This window comes from Odontesthes bonariensis, chromosome 4 (assembly GCF_027942865.1).
Source record: "Odontesthes bonariensis isolate fOdoBon6 chromosome 4, fOdoBon6.hap1, whole genome shotgun sequence".
Lineage (NCBI taxonomy): Eukaryota > Metazoa > Chordata > Actinopteri > Atheriniformes > Atherinopsidae > Odontesthes > Odontesthes bonariensis.
The window spans coordinates 30,009,396-30,032,520 of NC_134509.1; the positions used below are offsets into that span (position 1 = coordinate 30,009,396).

Consider the following 23,125-nt stretch of genomic DNA (forward strand, 5'->3'; position numbering starts at 1 on the left):
TCTTATCATTAATTTGAATGGAACATCAGGCTTTGAGCACGATGTTTGAGTTGTATGATTTTATGACCACAGCCCGATAACAACAAACCGCACAAAATCAATTACAGCTGAATGTTTATCTCTCACTAACTAAAGCTTTTAGTGTTCTGGGTCAACCTTACCATGGCTACTCTTTGACATTATTGCTGTCAACTTTACAGCTTCACTTCCATTTTCCTGCGAACGCGATTGTAAAACCACACATATGTCAATCATGCGTGGAGGTGACGGACATCACGTGCAAAAATCAAATAGCAAGGAGAAGCTGTCGAGACATACGGTCTAGATTTAGCCATGTGAAAGATTTTAAAGAGAGATTCTTTCCCCAACGTTCAGCTCCGTCTGCATCTCATTTCTTCATTTCCCTTGGAGATCTTTTTTCCTCCAATGTTCTTTCTTTCTCCACGTCTTCACACTGAGAAAAGAAGTCACTCGCTGAAAAAACAAACACTTAAGGGAACTTGACGTTCAGCCTTGGAATACAGTTCAACCCTTTGGACCAGATCCCACTTCCCTGGCCAGCTGCTTGCGTCACACATCTGCAAACATGCAGCAAACTTGCTTTTCACACACGCCTGTTGCCCGAGTCTTAAACGTATGTAGGGAGGTTATAAATAGTGGCTGTCACCAGGTTTATATTTATCTATGTAAAGTTATCGAGGCATGCGAGGGTGGAACTTATTAAGGTTCAGCAGAATGAAGGAAAAAAAAAAAAAGAAAAAAAAAAAAGAAAAAAATAAAATTCAACACTATAGCAGGCTTATTGCATTGACAAAACAACCCGAACTTTATAGCCGCAAGTAAACCTGTTCAATGCCTCACGGTTTCTACACTGAGCTCACAATACAATGCAACACGTAGGCCTCAGATGTCGTGCCAAGTGTGATCAACTTCACTGCGACACCGAAATGAGTGAATGCAAAGAGCACTCCATTACTAAGTGCACTCAGAAATATGCACACCGGTCCAGTGTGTCCTGTTACCAACAAATCAGCCCAGATACTACACTGTTCTCCCTCTTTTCTAACCCCACAAACTGCCCCTCTCTTCAAGGAATTTGCTTCAAGCTTTTACCAAAATTTCCGCACTGTTCACTCTTGGCCCGCACGCTGTCCCGTGTGGCTTTGGGCTTTTGTGTGTAGCTGTGTGCTGCTGCGTGCAATGACATCACTGGAGGTGCAGAGGGGAAGGAAGTTGGAGAGGAAAATATTTGGACTTAGGCAGAGACGAAACAGAGCCCCATCTTATTACCAAGCAAAAACATTCCTGTCTCTAAAAAGACACCGAATGCTGGTTTGACTCTTACGACTGATTAATTCTTTTTAGCCCGATAAACCGGCACAAGATTAGCATTACAGCAAATTATTCCACAGCAACCACATAAAAGAGGCCTTCGCCTTAAACGAATGACAGCCTAAGCCTGCTAATGCATGCTACTCTGGAAGTTACCCAGCATGAAGTTTGCCATCTTGCTTGTTGAGTGATCTTTTTCAATTCAAGCTAGTTTCAGAACTGAGTGCGACAAAGGAACTTCTACCAGAGCCGTTTGCCTGCCTTGGATTAGTTTATCTGAACAGAAACTAAACAGATGCTGATGATGATCACTGAGGAAGGCAAGTATTTTCTCCATCTTTATCAGATGAGAGTCATTCTGTCCTACTAATGAAAAGTCTGCACACAAGTCCGTGTGGTCAAGCTCAGAGGAAAAGACGACTAATTGTCAGAGAAAAGACTACGTTTTTATGCACTTTTCCTATTTTTGATGGAAACTGTAAACTTTTAGGAGAATGGCATCTTAATATCCCTGTATTTGTGCGTGTGTGTGTGTGTGGGGGGGTCTCCATACAGTTTCTGTGCAGCACTTAAAACAAATGTCACTATGCACACCAGAGAGCAATTCAACAGCCTTGTTTCCTTTCTTCCCTCCCCCCAGAGAATGCTGGGGGGGAGAGGGTCCTCATTGGAAGAGAAGGATGTGGGATGAGAGTGAGTCATACGCACTCAAATACACGCACGCCAAGAAAAGAAATGTGTGGGAAGCGATCAGTAGCATGTTAGCACGAACCAAACACTACATTTATGGGTCACAAAGCAACAGGCAAGAGTAACAAAAATGAGCTCACATCAATATGGGATGAATCATCCCAGGGGTCAGTGGCCATATGAAACATGTTGAAGCTTTACAACACAAATCACAGAAACACCAATCACCAAATACAATCACCCAACCCTCATATGAGCCCTTACCTGCCCAGATTACTTTGCCACGTGTCATTTTGTATCTTTCCAACCCTTTACAAGTATTCATACATGTAGAACTGGTGTATCCAAGTTTTAGATCCTGTGCCACATATGGCAGCAGCACTTCAACAGTAGACAAATAATTAAAAAAAAATTAAAAAAACACAGCAGAAGTGACCTAATACAGACAAAAAAAATGCGTAAAAGTAATTTTATGGGATTTTTGGAATATCTGAGAGCTGTGAGGGGGCTTTAACCAGAGCCAGAGACAAGCGGTCCCCTTGTTAAGACCTCTTTAGGTCTATTTAAAGAGCCGGCACATCTGCCCCCTGTTTGCCTTTCCAGGGCTGTAAAACCTGTAAAGTGAAAGGAGGGTGATCTGTGATGGAGAAGAGGGAAGACAGTTTTTACAAAATGCACAATTAGACTGTTTGCACCAATAGCACGAAATAGACAGGATTGGATATAAAAAAAGAACCTTCTGGACCGTTTCTCGCCCTCCACAAGCCTGTACGTCTTAAACAGCCGAGAACAAACATACTGTTGTTATGGAAACTCACAAACACAGTAAGCTAATTAAAGCTGCATTGTGGAATTTCTTTGGCTATGTGAAGGTTTACAAAAATAATGTCTGAAAACAGCCAACATCCATCACTCTTGTATTTTTAGTGTGTAACGCAGCGTCAACACTGCAGATGTTCCACAACGTTATATATTGTGATTCATGTTCATTGCCACTCTTCTTGTAAGTTGGAGAGCTCACTCTGATTGGCTGTTCAGCTCAGCAAATGAGTGCATGAGTAGAAAAGGGGAAGTGAACTCTATCAGCGAACTTAACTTGTCACACACGATTTCTTTGGTCCTTATTTCTCCAAAACCTGCATCCCTTTTCACAACAACATGGGCCTGTGGGGTGAAGAAACTGTGCAGCAACTAATAATCCAGATTCAGAGACCAACTCTGCATGTGACATCATCGAAAAACGCAGAGCATGCACTGCCACCGTTTCTTTTTTCTTCTTTTAGACCATGCAGTTATCCAGTGTTCCTTGTTGTATTATGTAAATATTACCGCCATTATGAGACACAGCAGGGAGCTCTTCATCACTGCCGGTTCTTCGTGTTGGTTTGGTGCTTAAGAGACCTAAAGCTATTCTCAGAGAGAATAAACATAAACCACCAACATGAACGCCATTTCCAGAGTGGGGCTTGTGCTCACTTCTGCCTCCTAACAAATCATACTTCCAGTTCCGAGTATATTATTTCATTCATTCTAGTTAAAAGAATTATGAATACAGTGAACCCTCGCCATAACGCGGTTCACCTTTCACGGTCTCGCTGCTTCACGGATTTGCATCGTGCATTGTGTTCTGGATTCTGATTGGCTAAACAGTCTCTCCGCTTCTTTTCTACCTGTGTGTCAATAACGTTGCGGTTTAATATGTACACGTTCATTACAGTTCTCAAACATAATCGATGGTGGCATGTCGGTATATAAAAATCTTTTTGCCCAGAAGAAAAAAAAAGAGCGACAACAACTACCGATAACTAAGCTCTTCTCTCGAAAAAACACACCTGCACCGCGGGCTTTAGAAGAAAAAAACGCTACAGAGCGGAGTCAGGATGCAGCAGCTCAGTCAGAAGAGCAGTGAAATACACGCGAGTCACTATTTGTCCCACTGTACTTTGTATTTCTTTTCATAATCATTTTTCATTTTCTCCCGTTCTAATCCAGTGACTCGAGTCGCGGTGGTGCGGTGCTGATCTCCGCAATTTGAAGCCTTCAGTTCATATTGATGATTAAAATGATTATTTTACAGTACAGTAGTTATTTGTTAAAAAAAAAAAAAAACGTTTATACAGTACTTTTATTTGTTAAACAAATGCTTGGGTCTGTAAAAAGGTTTTGTTCTTTGGTTTCAATGTATTATGGAGTATTTCATTGTATACTAATTGTAAAAAAAAATAAAGGTTACTACTTCACGGATTTCGCCCATCACGGGTTCTTTTTGGAACGTAACCCCCGCGAAAAACGAGGGTTCACTGTATCGTCTATCGTGGCATATGTTGAGCATTGTTTCTCACTCTCATTTGAAAAAAACAGAAAAGAAAAGAACTCGCATCATGGGTCTCTGAAAATACTGCGTCTTTCTTTTTTACAACTTTTATGACGCATAACCATGCCGACGGGAACGTTCTTCACCTGTTGGAGCAGCTAACTGTGCAAGTAAAGCCTGGAATAAGACCCCCAAATCAAGATGAGTTGAAGGAGAGACGTCTTGGATGCAGAGCGGGAATGTAGAGGAGAAAAAGGAGAACCATTTCTTCACTCGATTGTCATGAAAGGTTTGGGATCACTGGCAGATGGAATGGGCAAACCCTGATGAGGCGACCCGACTCGGCTTCGGGACTATGGGGGCGGAGACCGCACACGGAGAGATGTTGAACTGTTGGCTGCGTGTTGTTGTCCATGTTGTCCACAGAGAGAGTACGAAAACACCCCAACCCATTGATGGCTTCCTTTGAATATTTCTACCACAACTTCCTCTCCGATACACTTTCTATCAGTTTGTCAGCTGATTTATATTACATTTTTTTTAACAACAGCATATCTTTAATTAGAACGAATTCTGCAGCAATTTAATTACCTTGGGGGTTTAATAAAGTATTATTGAATTTAATTTAATTGAACTGAATAAGCACCAGCAGCAAGTAAATTTAAATTAATCAAAGTGACGTTATTTGTGGCTATTTGGGACAAATGACCCGGAAACCATGTGAGAGAGATACTTTCTTCATCAAAAGCATCTCCTTTCCATTCCTCTTTAATCTGCTCTAAAGGATTAATTATGCTTTAAAATTGAATTCTCAGTAATGTGGGAGAGGCCCCTTTAGGTCTGTTGACTCTGGTTGCCATGTGCAGTCCTTGTCACGAATAGTCCCGACGGACCCCGAGTCAGGTGATGCTAACATTACAAAACACCACAAATTTTAGCCGGTCTTGCCCCTTCGGAGAAAGGATTACTTTTAGGACTGCTTAGGGTTTTTAAGCCAATGCGCACTCACAGAAATTTAAATGCATCTAGACAATTTACAAGTGTCACCATCATCCTACGAAACATATAGAAGGACAAAGGGGATTTTAAGCTATTCGTAGTCAGCGCTTTTTTGCAGCAAATCAAATAAAATTTATTTGTACAGTATAGCACATTTCATGTACAAAACAATTCAAAGTGCTTCACATGAAATAAAAGCATTGCAGCAGGGAGTGTCAGAAGCATTAAAAATACATAAAAGAATATAAAGAGAAACAAATAAAATAATTTAAATTAATAATTTAAATGAATTTAAAAACAACACTTAAATGATGGGCTGAAAAAGCTATGGCCATGCAATAGATGAATAAAAAACTGGGAATGCAAACATTATTACAATATTAGCAGTTGCTCTAACTACGGTTTTCTCCTTTCCTTCCCTCTGTTCCTCTGAGTAACATGTAGCTTCCATGTGCGAAGGCACACGTACCACATACACACACTTTCTCCAGTCGATACATCTTAGCTGGCAGTTTTGTTCCCTAATCCACTAAATCACACCACAAATCAGCCGTGGTCAGAGCTGACTCTGTTGAAGAGGACACTAAAAGAGGGGTGAACACACACACACACACATGCACCAGTGAGGCACGTAAAGCAAGGGTTGAGAATGTCATGTGACTCTGTCCTGACAGTAATTCTGTCAGGACCCCTTCCTTTTCACAACCACACATTCTCTCTCCCTCCATTTCATCCCATCACTCTCCCACCAGAGGTAGATGACGACTGATCGTGGAGCTTCACCGTGAAGCCATTAAGATAAGAGAAAGTTTATTAGCATCATTCAGTGAGTTGATGATCTCTGTGTCCCAGAATCAGAAATCCCTGATGTGAAAGTAACAGAAGAAATATTGACCATAGATCTTTGCCAGGTCTGTGGCTTTGTAGAAGCTTCCCATCCTTGTGCCTGCAGGGAACTCCACATACTGGGAGCCTCCTCCTCAAAACACTAGTGTCGTCACTATATTTGCACTATAAAAGTTCATTTAGTGATTGTGGTAGACTTTACCTGAAGCCAAAAGCTACAGGACTAACTGATGATGATATTTTTTCATCTTCACTGGATTTCTGAGGAAGCTTTAGTGATAGACTTAAAAAAAAAAAAAAAAAAAAAAAAAAAAAAAGCCAAACTGCTCTTTCTAAACCTAAAATGAAAAAAAACGCTACATAAACTCTTCTTTTCCTAAAAGAAAGAAAGAGACAACAGATTCAAGAGTCCTTTGTATTAGCCCTTCTTTTAAAATAAATTTGATTAAAGCATCTGAATTTCCAAAAACATTTATCAGTAATGAAGTTAAGAAAAAAAATGGCAACATATTTCATTATGTGTTGATTTAAGAGAATCAGTTTACACGTCTGTGTCATTTGCAGTGAACTGTCCTTTTTGTGAGTCTGATTAACTTGAACTGTGAACAACCAGGCCTAGATGTGACCCACACACTTAATGAATGGCAGATCTCCCCCCTCACACTGTGGTAACATGTATTAAATTCCATTTTCACTTCAGTGCCTTCTGCAAGCCGATTAGCAGATTCCTTCCTTACAGCTGCTGCAGACGGAGCCAGAGCAGTTCAGTCCATCTGTGCCTGCATGGGTAATGTGTCACGCTGTTGCTGCACTTTACGAGTGTTCCACGCTTGAACTTAAATCAGCAAACCAGTTTTCTGACAAATGTCAAAAATCAGACAAACTTTAACTTTCTTAGCAATACCCTTATCGTATGAAGTGCATGAGAGTTTGGTGTCAAAGAAAGAGGGCTTTTATGACTTTGAACACGATTTTCTTACCCCACATTGTTGCACTAACGAGGGTCCTGGTTCCACTCTTCTGATCACCAATGGGGAAGATATTTTCCAAGTTCCACCGATGTGTTTAGTAGTGAAATTAGTAACACCATCGTAAAAGACAGCCACAAAAATGCAACTGAATGGTTGCAGTGGTATGTAACACTGTCCCTGTAATTTATTGCTATATGGGAGCACCATAATCCTACATTGTCCATTGAAGGAGTGTCATATGAAAAAGATCAACTGTAGCATTTTGTTCACATTAAGCAGTATTAACGCTGCTTTTCCCCCCCAAATACAAATATAGACCCCTCAAACCAAACTATTGTACCAACACAGCCAACAAAGCGGAGACACACTGATTTACACTGAAAGGATGATGTCAAATCCCAGGCTTGAGAGAACTCCATGACTCCATCACTAGCCCCTTTCACACTGCGACCCGCTATCTTAGCGGGTCCAAATTGCACCTTCGACCCGCGTCGAGCAATGTGAACGCTTGGCGTGTTAGGTGACCCGTGTCGCCTGAAGCCGAGTTCAGGGGGCGTTGCCTAGTGGCAGAGCGTCACACGAAACACATAAAATGCTGGGCGTGTACAATGACTTAGGCACAAGCCATGCGTCGGAGGTAGGGTTAAATACACCTGTCTGCATCAAATTTTTCAAACAAACGATGGAGGGACACCTTGAGATATCGTTTATGCAATTGTATATGCAGTTCATGGAGATGTTACTTTATGGTGCGTGGGAAACCGCGCTCTACCATCTTTCTCGCCAGCCCTTCCAGCAGAGGTCCATCTTTCACCGTCCCCGAAATGTGGCGGTAAATAACGTCCTCTGCTCGGGGGCTGAGGAGCTCGCGGACCTCTTTGTCTCCCCAGTTGGCCATATTAAAAAATGTCTCCAACTTGATGTTGGCTAAAACAGAGTAACACTTGTCTTCACCTGTCGCTGTTGTTCTGAATCAGCTGTCCATTCTGTCTTTTAAACTCCTCACGTCACGCCACGCCCACGTCCAACCCGCGTCGATTGCGTTCACATCAAACTCGGCAAAAAGACTAGGGTCCGACACGGGTCGAAAGGCGAGTCGAGTTGACGCAGCAGCCCGGGTCGGCAGTGTGAACACAACAGCGGACACGCTAAATTCGCAAATTAAGCGCGGGTTATTCGGCAGTGTGAAAGGGGCTTCTGCCTCCTTACTTGACAGTTATCCAGAGGATGGTCGAAGAGTACAATCACTGTAATCCTCTCCGTTATCCGAATAACGATAGGCACTAGTTGCCATGGAAATGGGAGATGATAATTAAGCGTTTCAGTGTATAGCTATCTATAGCATGTCTATGTGTTTATATATAAATATATGTGTGTGTGTGTGTGTGTGTGTGTGTGTGTGTGTGTGTGTGGGTGGGTGGGAGGGGGGTTGAACTGATAGCTCTTCCAAAGATGCATTGCACCTGTGTGTGGGCTGCAGGCTCTGCAGAACAGCACGATGACCGGCATGCGTGACTGTATTCTTATCCAAAGTGACACAGCCAAAGCAAACCTTTGAAAACCTTCATGCGACACATATGAATCCAAATTACTTTGGTACACACATGGGCACTGATGCGCCGTGTCTGACTAGCTTTGATTCAACAGAGAGAAAAACAATCGCAGAAGCTTTAAAACAGACGCACGCAACAAACCAGCACATGCACGGTTCCACTCGTAAGAGCTTTTAAAGCAATTACAGAGGCAACTAATATCATCGGGTTATGCATCAGTAGCAAGACAGTGTCCCCGAGCTCAGAAACCACTGGCTGCATTAAAGCATACCTAGCTTCCTTGTAAACTTGTTCCAACTTTTATATATTTCATGAGACCACTCTGCCTTATTTACACCTCCCCCTCTCCTTTCCATTTGCATATATTTTAAAGCATAAAAGCACTTCTGAATCTCCACTCACCGTTTCCATCTGCCTGCCTTAATTCTATCTCAGTAAAACCTCGGGTAAATCTTTTCTCAGCACTTCATTGACTAAGCAGGAACAGGTAGGAGACAGGAAAGAAGGCAGAAAGTCTTGCTGTTTTGTTTTAGTTTTTTTCAGCAATGCCTCCTCATCTACTGTACATGTACCCTTGAAGAGCCCCTCGTTGGAGTTCCAGCTGGGACTAACAGCTGCTGTCCAAGTACAGGTTGTATAAAGGACATCGGCCCCGTGCCTGTGAACACGTTTACGTACACAAATACAAGGCATGCACTATGTTAGACTGCAGAGGGTGAGAAAGGACCACCAGAACATTAAATCAGATCAGATGACAACCCACGCTTCATACCCTCTAGTGGTCAAAGCTAGTCAGAAATAAAAGGCAGACAGTTAACAATGGGTAGAGTCAGCCGCAGATGATGTAGCCAAACAAACACAAGGCCACTTTAGAGTCATTTTCGTAAGCGATAGCATGATCGATGTGACCTTTGCTACAGCAATGGGGAAATTACAAGCCTTAGCCACACTCTGAAATCCACGGTGTGGACCTTGTGATAGGCGTCATCTTCAGCCTCCTCAAAAGAAAGTTGTATTGTGGGCAGACCAGAGGACTGAATATGAAGAACTTGATGAAAAAGGAAAGTAATCGCTGTTTTTATCATATCAGAGGAATTTTTTTTCTCAATTCTGCCCTAATTTGCTAAAAATTCATTCATTCATATTTAAGAAAAATATTCCCATAAGGTGATCGGAGTAGTTTTTAAGTGTTTAAGGTAGTATTGATCTTTACAATAGCAACAAAGCCTTATTCTTGAGCTATTGTGAGGCTATTGTTAAAAGAAAAAGGAAAGAAAAGCATTGTTGACGTAGCTCATAACATAATAAACTCACCCATCATCCCTAATGTACTACATGTTATAACCTTCTTATGTTTGGCACCAACTAATCGCTAAACACACCTTCATGCAAAGAGTAAACTTTTCCATCAAGCTCTGCTAACGTTTCCTGTCAGAGCTGCTCGACCACAGCCTGCAAAACGTCTTCGGATAAACAACAAAGAAGTTTACGTGTCTGGGGCTGCAAGGAATGAATGTGCAGTAAAGTACTGCAGGGACGCTGCGAGCCTCCATCGCCCACGGGATTTTATCAACTCTAATTTCCTATTAACCTTTCTACAATCTTTGTACACGTTTGGGTGATTTTGTACAAGTGAAAGCGCAGTCATTCCCCTTCCTGGGTAAGCATGTACAACAGACGGTAAATAAGGAGTATTTAATTCTAATCTCAGCTCATTCAACCTACCAAAGAGGAAGCTGTTAGAAATCATCTGCTTTGTCTCTATTTTTAGCATACATTTGACAGATTTAGCAACCGCCTTCGGACTGTGGCTGCCAGCAGAAAACATCTTTTATCCCTCTTGTGATTTGTTAGCGCAGCGAACAGATAATGGAAGAGATGTTCAGCGTGAGGCCGTTTCATACCGACATATGGACAAAAAGGAGGCCACACCATGTACAGTGAAATTGAACGTAATCACGGCACCTTTTTTAAAACGCATGAAAACACACAAATCTAGCAACTTTCCAAGGGAATCCATTTTTAACTGCGTGTCAAGTAAAGTTCCAAAAAGTCACAATAGAGTTTTCACTTCTACAATATTTGGAACCAGGGTCACGCTTACTGAGCATAACAGGAGCACAAAAATGCTCAACTAGCAAAGCAGCTGGCAAAATAGAGACAAGAGAGAGTCTTAGGCGCCGTTTACACATACCCGGGTATTTTGAAAAACGCATATTTTCTAACCTTCGTTTTCAAAAAAAAACCCGTGCACACAGCCCCGTTTTTTAAAAAAACCCCGTCTACATTGATCCGGAGAAATACGCTATCAGGAGCTGTTAAATTACGCCAAGCCTGACGGTGGCAATGTTAGAACAATGAGAATTCCACACAAGCCAATCAGAAGCCTAATAGAGAACCGCTGACAGGCAACTTTCTTCACAACATCAACAGAAGCGCGCATGTGAGTACTCTCACCCTGGATGTGCGGGCGTAGCAGTTCTGCTAGGGAAAGGAGTGAAAATCGTGACATCCTGAAATTTTCCCTCCATTCCTCCGGGACAACAAAGCCATTTTCAAAATTTTCCCACCATAAAGCAGTCCGTCCGGGTCTAATCCAGAATCGCCGTCTCTGGCGGTGGTATGGCCGGGCTCTGTCTGCCAACAGAAGCTCCGCAATTGTTGCCCTCCGCGCCGTAATGCGCCTTTGTTGTTCAATACTTTGTAGGAGTGTAATTTTCAAAATCACACAAGCGAGTATAGCTCTCAACAAAATAAATGCTGCTAGTACCTCCATGCTTGCCAGATAAACAATGAATGGCGTTATCCTGCCACTATGGTGGATAGGGGCGGGGCTCTGTACTATGACGACAACTCCGCATTCCATTCTGAAAACTCCGTTTTCGTCTTTCAACCAGTTTACACACAAACGCTAAACGGAGTTTTTAAAAAATCTCCACTTTTGCCGGAGTTTTTTTTTAGCTTCGTTTTCGGAGGAAAAAACTCCGTTTGTGTGTAAACGAAAGGCACAAACGAAGGGAAAGGTCTTCGTTTTTCAAAATACCCGGGTATGTGTAAACGGCACCTTAGCCATTCTGGCAACATCCCGCTCCAAGGGCTAAATGACCACTTCTCCTTGAATCCCTTACAGAAAAGGGGCGCCTTATCTCTGTAAAACTGAGGATGAGGGCCAGTGGGAGACATGTGGTTTGGGCCAAAGAGAATTTGTTCCACAGGTGAGTGAAAGAGACTCTCTCCGAGTTTGACTGTCAGCGAGGCGTGACAAACTCATTTAGCTCATGTTATGAAACATCCTTTCGGATAATGCAACACACCTACGTGGGCACAATGACACACAATCACACATCCATCTAGGAAATGAGAATAGTCCTCATCTGAGGATAATGGTCCATCACGACCCATGATGGTTTCCTCTAGAGGAGTAAATGGCAGTAAATGGGATGTTGATTGAATCATAGCATTGTCATGTACCAGATGGCAAAAAGGCCTTGCACCTTACCATGAAACCAAAGAAACAAACAGCGTCTAGCTGGCCCCATTTCCTAAACAAACTCAGAGGATGGGAGGGATCCGACCGTGGAAAAAGAAGGCAGTCTTCTGAACGAATGCGTAGCAGAGCCAGTGGGAAATATTTGTGGTGTTGTGTTACTCGCACATATATGCATCTCGAATATTTCATGTCACTTGTGCTTGATTAATTGCTACTATGGAGGGTGACAAGATGGTGTAGTAAACCCAATATCTGAGAAAGAAAACCTGTGGAAGAATGTGTTGGCCCTCTTTCCTCCTAACTGCCCATGACACTTGATGCCCTTCTGTGAACAGGGACAATGGAAAATATCCCCAAAACAGTCATTAAACTCATCTAATGAATCTAAAATGCAACAGCACCCACTCCACCAATGATATGGTCTTCTTCTATTCCCTCAAACTTGTTGATTAATCTGGACTGAAGACTTGCTGACAGAGTAGGATATTTGTTCCAACTGATCTGTAGACTTTCAATATATATGAAATTAACTGCCAGTGCCAAGAAAAATATGTGCCTAAAAATATGTATAGGCATGTTTTAACACAGCAGCAATTTCCGATCTTTTAACTGACAAAAATGAGTAAACATGGGAAAAGAGGCACTTCTGCTTGCAGTTAAATCACACAAGTCAGCCGCCAAGTCTTGCACTTCATTAAAAAACTGCTTCTTTTTCTCTTCAAAAAGCCCAAACCCATGGGAGGCAGTGTTGCATGAAACGGTTCAAATTGTCAAAGCCATGCTTGAGGGGTGACACAGTGCCTACAACATGAACCTTTCCATGTTCGTGTATAACAGATGACTGCTTATGGGAGAAAAAAAACACAACATGACACAGCAGTTCTAATCCCATTACTTTTTGTACTACAATTTAACAGTCACACACAGACTGCGTTTCTGAGTACAAGCAGTCTTTTGACGAATGGTGTTCATTTAGTTTTCCATTTCAAAAGCTGTGCAGATGCAGACGTGCAGCTTACACCCAACAGTGTCAGCATAGGTGATGTTTGACACTTGCAGAGATGCTAATGCCTTTGAAAAATGACTGAAAATGGCCTGAGCCAGCAGCCAAGGTGCCATTCATTCAAGCAGCCAGCCCCCACATCCTCCACCATTTCAACCATCAACCCATCATTTTTTTTAGCCTGCAAATACCACCTTCACAAGTACCTTCCCCTTTTAAAAAAATGAAATAAAATAAATACTTTTTTTTTTTTTTTTAATGAAAAAAATCCCTGTAGGATCTTGAAGGTGAATAAATGTATCCATATTCTACCTGTGCAACATCCTTTCTAAAAAAGCTATATGTATGTATGTATCCAGTACATCTGTCAAGACATTAAACCTCCTTCTGGGAGTAAAGCCCCAGGTACAGCTCGAAGCAAGTCTTAAGCAGTGCTCTTTCTGCTAAATAGATGAAGCAATCAGGGTGGGAAATTGTGGTTGTGATGAAAAATACAGATTCACCAACAAAGGCTATGATCGGCGAAGCGAGGGTGCAGCCTTGACACATACAGTGACTCAGGTCAGCTAATAGGTTGGGCACTGTCTGCATTTTTCAGGTAAACTGGAAGAGAACACGTCAGACAAAGAAAGGGTGGCGTTGGTGAGCCCTGCAGCGCAGAAATGCATGATGGTCGGCAGAAGAGAACGAAGGCATCAGCGCCTCTCGATCCTTTCCAGGAAAAGACAGGCACTGTGTCTGATGAACGGCTCGGCACCAACAGGACGAGAGAGATGAGTTATTCTCAGGATACTTGAAAGGGAAAATTATTATTTCTTTAGTCAAGTGGCTCTGGATAGTGTTCCATCTAAATCTTCTGAGGTGGAACTTTAAACCAACCCATTAAACACAGAAGCTAGATTATGACTGGACTCCCTCACAATTAGAGAAGTGATTCGTCTTTGTTTGCTTATAAAAAGAAAAGGCAAATTTATACTTAATATGGGTTGAAGTTTTCACATACGAGGAGAGTGGAGTCCATAATGAGGCTTTGCAAGCTTTCACCAGTGGAAACTGCGATTGCAATTATAGAGCTTATGTAAACCTAATAGAACCGCAGTAGGTATTTTTTCCATTTATAAACAGAGATTTTCACTTGGAAAGTCGAGCCCTGGCCCCATGCAGGGCAGAGAAATGCTAGAGCCAGACCCTAAGCCACTTGAAAACAGCCCCTGACTGACTGTTTCAGTCGTTTTCCCTCAAGTCTCCTGCAGCACTTAGAAAGAATGAGCAGAATGTGGAGTACGGAGGGAAAAACAAACAGCAGTAACACGTCAAGCACACACCCAGACAGGAAAGAGGTGATTAAGAGTCCGAAGAACCGAGACTCGCAGATTGGCTCATACACTTTGGAGTTGCTAAACGGTTTCTGCAGTGTGCACGGCGTTCGTTGAAGTTGTATAAACACAGCGCGGAGAGCCGGTCCAACATCTGCAATGGTTTGGCCGTGGTGACGCAACACAGCCAAGCAGCAGGCAGCTTCCCAAAGACAATACACAAAGAGCAGTGAGCCTGTACGTCTCTGTGGCGCCAAACCTAAGTGCACACACACACACACAAAAAAAAGACCTCTCAGAAACTTCCTGCATGACCTTCACTCCTCCCTCTTCTGTCTCCTTCATCCTTTTCCTCCCTCTTCACCTTCCTCTGAGCACAAAGCAGCCCATCCTTATGCACTCCTGTCTACACTCTCCCCCCTTCCATCAAAACTCCTCCTTCCGTTCTCTCAGGACAAGCAGGAAACTTTGAGTCAACTTTTAGGAGGGGAGGGATGACGCTCGGCGCAATGTGTTCTGCGATGATAAGAGCGAACAGAACAAGCCACTGCCTCTTGTGCTGTGGGTTTCCCCGGGAGCGTTGAGGAGACTTCACTCCGAGTTCGTACTGTAAACAAGCAGTGACGCTCCGCTTTCTGGGACTCGTGCAAACTGGGCTTTATCTACAACAAAAGTAGAGTTATCTAAGCTGTAACCATCCTGTTTGCTTAATGCCTCCATCCTTAAATGAGTACATTATAAAAACTTCAACACTGTTACATCATCTATCTTGCTTAGCTTCAATGAAGATATTCATCTAAACACACATCACCATCTCACATCTTGCCAATAAGCAGAGAGAGCGGATGGTTAACAGAAATATTTCAAGCTTGGAGTTACACCAGCACGGTTAAGTTTAGCTTGTTTTTCTCTGTAACAATTTATAGACACAGGAAGTGACAACAGCGGACGCTGACACGGCAGGCCTGGAGGTTTAAAAAAAAAAAAAATTTTAAAAAAAGTAATCTATTACTTTTAAGGCATATGAATGCGAGGTGTGTCTACCAGTACAACTGAAGGATTTATGTTTACAATGGAAATTTAACATCACACATTCATTTGTGGCCGAGCGCTGAACCGCAGGTCATATCTGGTGCTGCATTTTTTTTGGTTGTTTTTCTTCTATTTTGACAGGATAACCCCCTTGTTCAAACGCGATCCCAAATGGAGCCTTCAATGACACTGGCCTCGCTTCTCAGAACAATCATCTGTTCACAAGTTCAGCCAGCGTTACAAGAAAGCTCGAGCTGCTCCCCTTGGCTTAAATCGTACGCATGGTAAAGGCATTTGTTAATGCAAAGATCTGCCTAATGCACACGTGTGCTGCCTCTCGCACACACGCCAGACGTGTGAAGAGAACACCTTCCTCCTACATCCCCCTCGTCTGAGAGACTGACATTTCCTTTTTGACCTGAGGTTTCGAAACTGTGACCACTTTTTTCTCGCCGCTTGTGCTGAGAGAATGGCCCTGGCAGCACTGTGGGCACCATCACAGGGGCAAAAAAAAAAAAAAAAAAAAAAAAAAAGATAAATTATTCTTGACAAGATTTTATATGCAAAGGTGTCTCATATACATGTATCTCAAAGTGGGTGCACGCTTTTTTGCCCTCTCTCTCATCCATCCATTTTCTATACCCGCTTAACCCGTCGGCCGGGTTGCGGGGGGGCTGGAGCCTATCCCAGCGGTCATTGGACGAGAGGCGGGGTACACCCAGGACAGGTGGCCAGTCCATCACAGGGCCACACAGAGACAAACCAGACAAACAACCACACCACCGTGCAGTGCCCCTCTCTCATCCAAGTCAGTGATGTCCTCAAATCCTGCAAAGGCTTCTAAAAGCAACCTGGAAACAGGCAGAAACTCGATGCAGTCATCTCTGAGGTTACACATGATCTCTGAGTGAGGGAAAACATTTCTCCCTTTCTTTCCCGAAAAACAGCCTTGCTGACATGAAAACGAATATTTCAGATCGTCTCGTCTTAAACGGGTTTTTTGTTTTTTTGTTTGTTTTCTTCCTTTCAGAGAAAACCACCTGATGTTTCATCTGCGGATCGGAGGCAGACAAGGTACGGCAGTGTGGGCCATAACTCAACGTGACGAGCAGCCTCCAGGCTGTGAGGGAACCAACGTACGCCCACACATCACCAACTGCACAAGAGAAGGAAAATAGTAGGAAAAAACAATGGCGAGGGGGATAACAGACGGTGCTGATGGTGTGCACAGCATACATGCCAGGACAGGACAGGACAGAAGAGATGAGAGGACAGGAGAGGACAGGAGAGATGAGAGGACAGGAGAGGACAGGAGAGATGAGAGGACAGGACAGGACAGGACAGGACAGGAGAGATGAGAGGACAGGAGAGGACAGGACAGGACAGGAGAGATGAGAGGACAGGACAGGACAGGAGAGATGAGAGGACAGGAGAGGAGAGGAGTAGTCTTCTCCTGCTAATTTTAGATCGTGTCGTGAGACTTAATAGAAAAAAAAGGGGGGGGTGAATAGACTGGGCCATTCAATCTGTGAGGCTGCCAATCAGTGCTGCACATGTGTAATTACAAGTATGTGAATGCTGAGAAGTATGGAGACAAGTGATCTGCATTGATAGCGTCACGTGCAACCGACAGGGCGTGATTAAATTAATGCAATCCAATTTGCGTGTAATTGCAAGTGTGTGTGTGTGCATCTAGGCGTGGGGGAGTGCGTCTTCCAGGAGGCTGAACTGCTCGCATATTCTCCTCACTGCGCCGAGCGTGCTGCTGGCTTTGTTTACTTCGGAAATGTGCCATTTGCAAAAAAGGTAGAACTACTGTGTTGATTTGACTAAAGGCTTCTGTACGGGTGACACTGTTTAACTTTGTAGAACGGCTTCACGTGTGAGCAGAGACCGGAGGAGAGCAGTAAAAAGACCCAAGTGCTCCAACTTAATCTGAAAGCGGTCCTCTTGCTTCAATTAACCCCCCCCCCCCCCCCCCCCCCCAGCCACATGTTTGCAACGGCAAACCCCGAGCGGTTTGCTGCCAAGGTCAGAGAAGCACTGAGCCCCCGGACGAGCCAATAGGGGGGGAAGAAAAGAAAAGAAAAAAAAAAGAATAGAAATTTTCGGAAAACTTACCTCCTCCACTGTGAGAGGCATGCATATCCTGTATTCCTTCATTAACATCTTCCCCCTCAACGCGTCCCCGCAGTATGTTCACAATGTGTCAGACCCGCTCAGTAAGAGTTCCCTCCGCCGCCCGTCGGGATGTGTGTAACGTCTGGAGACGTGTCAGCACGTGTGAGTGCGGAAGGTTGGAGTTAAACAGCGTCGCCCGAGTTGTGTCTGACTTCTTTCATCGGAACCAGCGGACTATCCCCACAGCCTTTGAATACGCAAGGAGAAATGAGTCTGGAGGATGGTTCTGGGTTGTCCCCTCCTATCGCACTAAAGGGTCAAGTTGCCAGGTGACGCCATCAAGCAAAACCGGAAGTGTTGAAATTGGGGCGTTTAAAAATAAGAGCATTGCACATGTCGGACATTTCTGAACCGTTCTTACCGAACCCATTTTCTAAAATTAATATAGATTTTACAAAGGAGGGACATATTCCAGTCCTGATTTTATTATTTGTCTTTTTTTGTTGTCTCGGCCGGTCTGTTTATGTTTATGCATTTGGCAGACGCTTTTTTTTTTTTTTTTTATCAAAAGCGACTTACAAATGAGGATATAACATTACAGCTACGTCAAAGCTAACAATAAGCTACATAGAAGGGAAACAACTAGTCCGGGTGAGCAGGGTAAGTGCCTGGGTAGAATATGCTCTCTGAAGAGCTGGGTCTTCAAGAGCTTCTTGAAGATGGGTAGGGACGCCTTGTTCTGGTGGTCTGTATACAACCAATACGGTACCCAATAGTTGTTGAATCAAATAATCAAAAATGTTTTCAAACTTGTATATTATTTCAGCATTGGACAACTGATTGTTCAGCATAGCAATTAACTGTACAATATAATGTAAATTACCCATATACCCTATATTTCTTATTGGTTCAGTCTGCTCACTTAAATGTATTTATTTATTTTTACCTTTATTGTTAAATGTACAAATCTGTTTTAATGTATTTAGTTTACTGATGTTTATTATTATTATAATTATTATTATTTACCCTACTCTTCATACTGTAGATTTGTATATAGCTGATGTTTACTCTCTATTTTTATTCTATTCTATTTGCTTGTTTTTCTGTACGCTGTTGCAACACAATAATTTCCCAAATTGGGATGAATAAAGTATTTATCTATCTATCTATCTATTTATCTCTATCTAACTGTGGATCAAATCCACTGGCAAATATCTTAACAGTATTGCCTGTTTAAAATGGCAAGTCTTTTCAGGCCTGATGCACTGGCCATATATATATATATATATATATATATATATATATATATATATATATATCTTTGTATATATCCAACTACCCAGCCCTTTAATTTGAAAAGATGTTGCACCGGAAGTGACAGCAACTTTGTCACGTAGCTGTCCGCAAACTGTTTTGTCTGAGAAACCGCCAGAACTAAAACACAAAATTTCTCTTAAAAAAAGGTTGTTTAAGATGGCAGTTTTTGTGAGTCCCCTCTTCCTCTCAACACTCTTGAAGATTGTGTCCAAAGTTAAGAACGAAACAAGACATGGGGCGGTTGTCCGCTCATCGCGAGTCGACTGTTCTTGTAAAAACCGCTCGGAGGTATCGGAAATACGAGCGGTTAAACAGTCATCTCGGCCCAGTTTCCCCGCTCTGCGTGAGACAAACGAAGCGGTGCTGGATGGAAACATAGGCTGGCCCGGCCACACCACAGGAAACATCGGCTCACTGCTGCGTCCCTCAGTGTTCACGTCTCACCTAAACCCAACACACTGCGGTTTACATCTGCCTCCCCTTACTTAGTTCTCTCACACATCTGGCTCAGCATTGATGGAATGCAGGCGGCTTGCTGTTGTCCCTCACAGCTTAATGCATAATGACACATGGAGACTTGAATCTAATGAATCGCCAGTGATTTCTTTTCACCCAAATTAACCCTTACTTGCCTTTAAAAGAAATCTCACCAACCAAACAAAATAAAGAAAGAACATAACCCCCTACAGAGACGAGCTTCAATCTCATTTATTATTTTTTTTAATCACTTTCTGTGGCCGCTAAACCTTAAACACCAGGTCCCAAAGACGTGTAGGACCAGCACCGAGGGCCACTGAAGCTCTTCTGGCACCAACACCTTTGTTTTAACCTTTAACTTTTTATTCCTGTGTGTGTGTGTGTGTGTGTGTGTGTATATGTATATATATATATATATATATTTACTATTTGAAACATGTTTAACTCGCCATAGACTGTACTACTATCACCTGTCCACTGAAGCTAAACAATTTAAATCATTTACAGGGGGGGGGGGATACCAGTGCACGGTTTTTCTCGTGCAGGGAACACCACTTCCAGGCTGTATTGGAGAACAAACAGCCTATGTGGCTGATCAGGTTGAAGGACTTTTTGAAATTGACATAGTGCTGTTTACATTGCTGGAAATGTTCCCATCCCAACATGTTTTCCTCAGGTGCTGCTCTAAAAGAGCCCACTTTGTATGTATAATTAGTTATCCGCAGAGTACACAAGAAGTTCAGCCAGTAGCACTAATACCGTTGTCCATGAATGCTGCAGCCCATGAATAAATATTTGCCTGCTCTGCAGTAAGAGCGCAGCTGAATGACAAGCTGGAAAGCCCTGCTGGGATGACACTGTTCTTATTGATACAATTAGTCACACTCTTTCTCTCTGGGCTCCGTTGGTCCCTAGAAAACAACGTTGACACATTATTAAACAGTTTAGTTTTGATTAAATAAGTAGCTGTGCTGCTGATTTGATTGAAAGAGTTTACATGTTTGGATCGACTTGGCAAAAGTCATGCCCATATTTCTGCATTCCTGCTCTGTCAGCATGTATTTTCCTCTCAGAATGAATTCTTGCTGGGAGGGCGAACCCTCTGCAACAGCGTTTGAATTTCAACCCTGCCTTTAATAACCAAACTAATATATGAGCCACTTCCACCGCATACTAAATACAGTAATGCTTTTAAATACAGAATCATTTAGTGGGATTTTTAATCAATATAACCTGCAACGCATACAAAAATCCTTGCTAATCTAATTTCTTGATGCTGTTCTGTAACCTCAGTCACATCTAGGGTAGACTCGGTGACTAATTCCTTTACTTAAAACCATAACTTGCCATGTGAATAGGTGTATCACGCTTTGAGGAAAGCACAATAAACTTCCGAGTCAAAAGCAGGATTAAAGCAGCTGTGCTGGAACCACATTCAAGTCACATTTCATCAGGCTCTCAGACTCATGCTGAAGACATAGAAACTCTAATATATATATATAAAAAATATATTGTATCAGTTTGAGCTATTTTTTAAAATGCATGTAATTATATTAGTCTGACCAAAATCATACAAAACTGACCAAGATGGGTCCTGGGCAATCCAGAGTTGGATCTTTTTGCATCTTTGTGAAGAGTGCAAGTGTTCATTATTACAGCCAAATTCCAAACAAAGCTGATTTCATTGAGGTTGATGAGTTAAGAAACAACAGGTGAGTAATTACCAGGAGACGTGTGTGAATCGAGACCAAGACTTCTGGGGGTAATGACAAGAATGACTTAAAGTAAACCGAGGTCTGAAAGTAACGAGAGACAAAGCAGAACGCTCACAGACTACAAACTCAAGAGAAACATGAAAATGAATACAGAGTTCAACACGTGAGGACACTCAACTAAGGACTTTAAAAAACCCCACAAAGGCTAGAAACTGAAAAGGATAAAAACTCTTGTGACAAGAATGCAATAGAATCTATTTGAGGGGACTGAAGGTTAAAACAGAGTGCACGAAAAATAAAGCTCAGAGAAAATACCAGAACTCAAACAGAATCTGATCTCCCACAGAGAAACTTACAGGCAGAAGAATGTTTTGAACATTTGCTTCTACAGTCCACAGCTGTGTGCGTAGCTTCGCTCAGATGTACGCGCAGCCCTGCTGAGTGGAGCTGTTTACAAGAAGGACACAGTAGAATTCACTCCTTTAATGTTTGCAGCATTGTTTGCATGTCTTCTGTTACTGTGCGGTGTGAATTCCCTCTCGGCTGTTGGGGCAGCAGCATCAGAGCTGTGGACTAACCTGGAGCCTCTAGAACTGATTGTACTGGTGAAAAAATAATGTTGCACAAGCTGTTTGACATAATGGACAACATTGCACACCCTCTACTGTCCTTATTGTTAGGGTCTGTGGGTTTTCCTGTGCTTTTGTTTGTTTTCTCTCATCGCTTTTTCCCCTCATGCTCCTGCCTTCCCGGGGGCGTGGCTACCAGGTGCTGATGTCCTCCTTCTAACACTCACCTGGAAGTTACAGGAGGTGACAGGCTGTAACCTTCTTCCCCAGCAGTCCTTACCACTTCCTTCCCAGCAGAGTACGTCACCCACGATTCTATTTCATGCCTTTGGCTCTCTGTGAACAAACACTTTCAAATGTATCAGTCTTCAGGAGTCTGTCTCTGTCAACAAAGTGTAACACTTATCAAGTGTCTTCAGTCAGAGGCTTCTTCCTATCATTCAGAGCAAGAAAAGGGGGCTCCTTTTAGGGGGGGGGAAAGCGTAATCTGGCTTCATTTTTAGTAGTCTATTTATTAATTTAGCTTTTTGGCAAATTGCACTCCATCAGCACTGCAACAACGTAATCCCCCTGTGGGATTAATTAAGGTTTTTTTTAATTCAATTTTCTTTCCAACATCAGTTTAAGTCATCAATTAGATTAGAATTTGGTTTTCAAACTAGTATCACGGATCAGAATTTTAGATGTGTTCAAACAATTATTATTATTTTTTTATATATATATATAAAATTGGCAATATTCCAGAGAAGTAAGTAGACCAAAGTAACACTTTGAGCAAACAAGAACTCTTACAAGTCCCTCCCAGGTCTGTTCTCGTAAATGTGCGAAATACTGAGTAGCAACATCTTCTGTAGGCCTCACGATAGAAATGGGCCATATTTTCAAATATTTGTATATCAGAAAAAGGAAACAAGGAGTCCCATAGAGCACACTATAATTAATGTGTCTGTCTTCTTACATTTGGCTTCAGACTGGTCAGACTCTGACAATGAAAGCCAGAGTGTCAAAACAGCTTTTAGATTGGTCTTGTTTTATAGTGCTAATAAAATAATAGCGACCAAACAGCTATGAGGTTTTCAGGGATCCTATTCTGTCATTAAAAACCCTCCAAAGACATCACAAAACAGGACTGCCAGAGACAAACGAGACAGTCATTAACTTGCCTCACAAAATGATAAGCCGTGTCTTGAGTTAGGTCCTAAGATATTTAAAACATGGTGATGGTCCAATGTGCAATCATACAAAGTTTTCATTCACTGGTATGTGACGCATTACTAACATGAGGAATAGCTCTTTAGAATATCAGGTCTGTATTTAATTACTTACAGTGGTTATATTAAACCCTAAGCCCTGAAGTGAAAGGATCCATGGGACAGTGAC

General features: G+C 42.4%; 1 protein-coding gene across 1 annotated transcript in view; it reads right to left on the reverse strand.

The window, feature by feature from the left end:
• Positions 1-17,983, reverse strand: part of LOC142378905 (cytoplasmic phosphatidylinositol transfer protein 1-like) — a 67,979-nt gene extending 49,996 nt beyond the window's left edge. The window contains exon 1 of the mRNA XM_075463882.1: positions 17,668-17,983. Within this exon, the coding sequence (XP_075319997.1) occupies positions 17,668-17,715 (48 nt within the window). The 5' untranslated portion in view covers positions 17,716-17,983. The remainder of the gene's footprint in view (positions 1-17,667) is intronic.
• Positions 17,984-23,125: the final 5,142 nt, after the last annotated feature.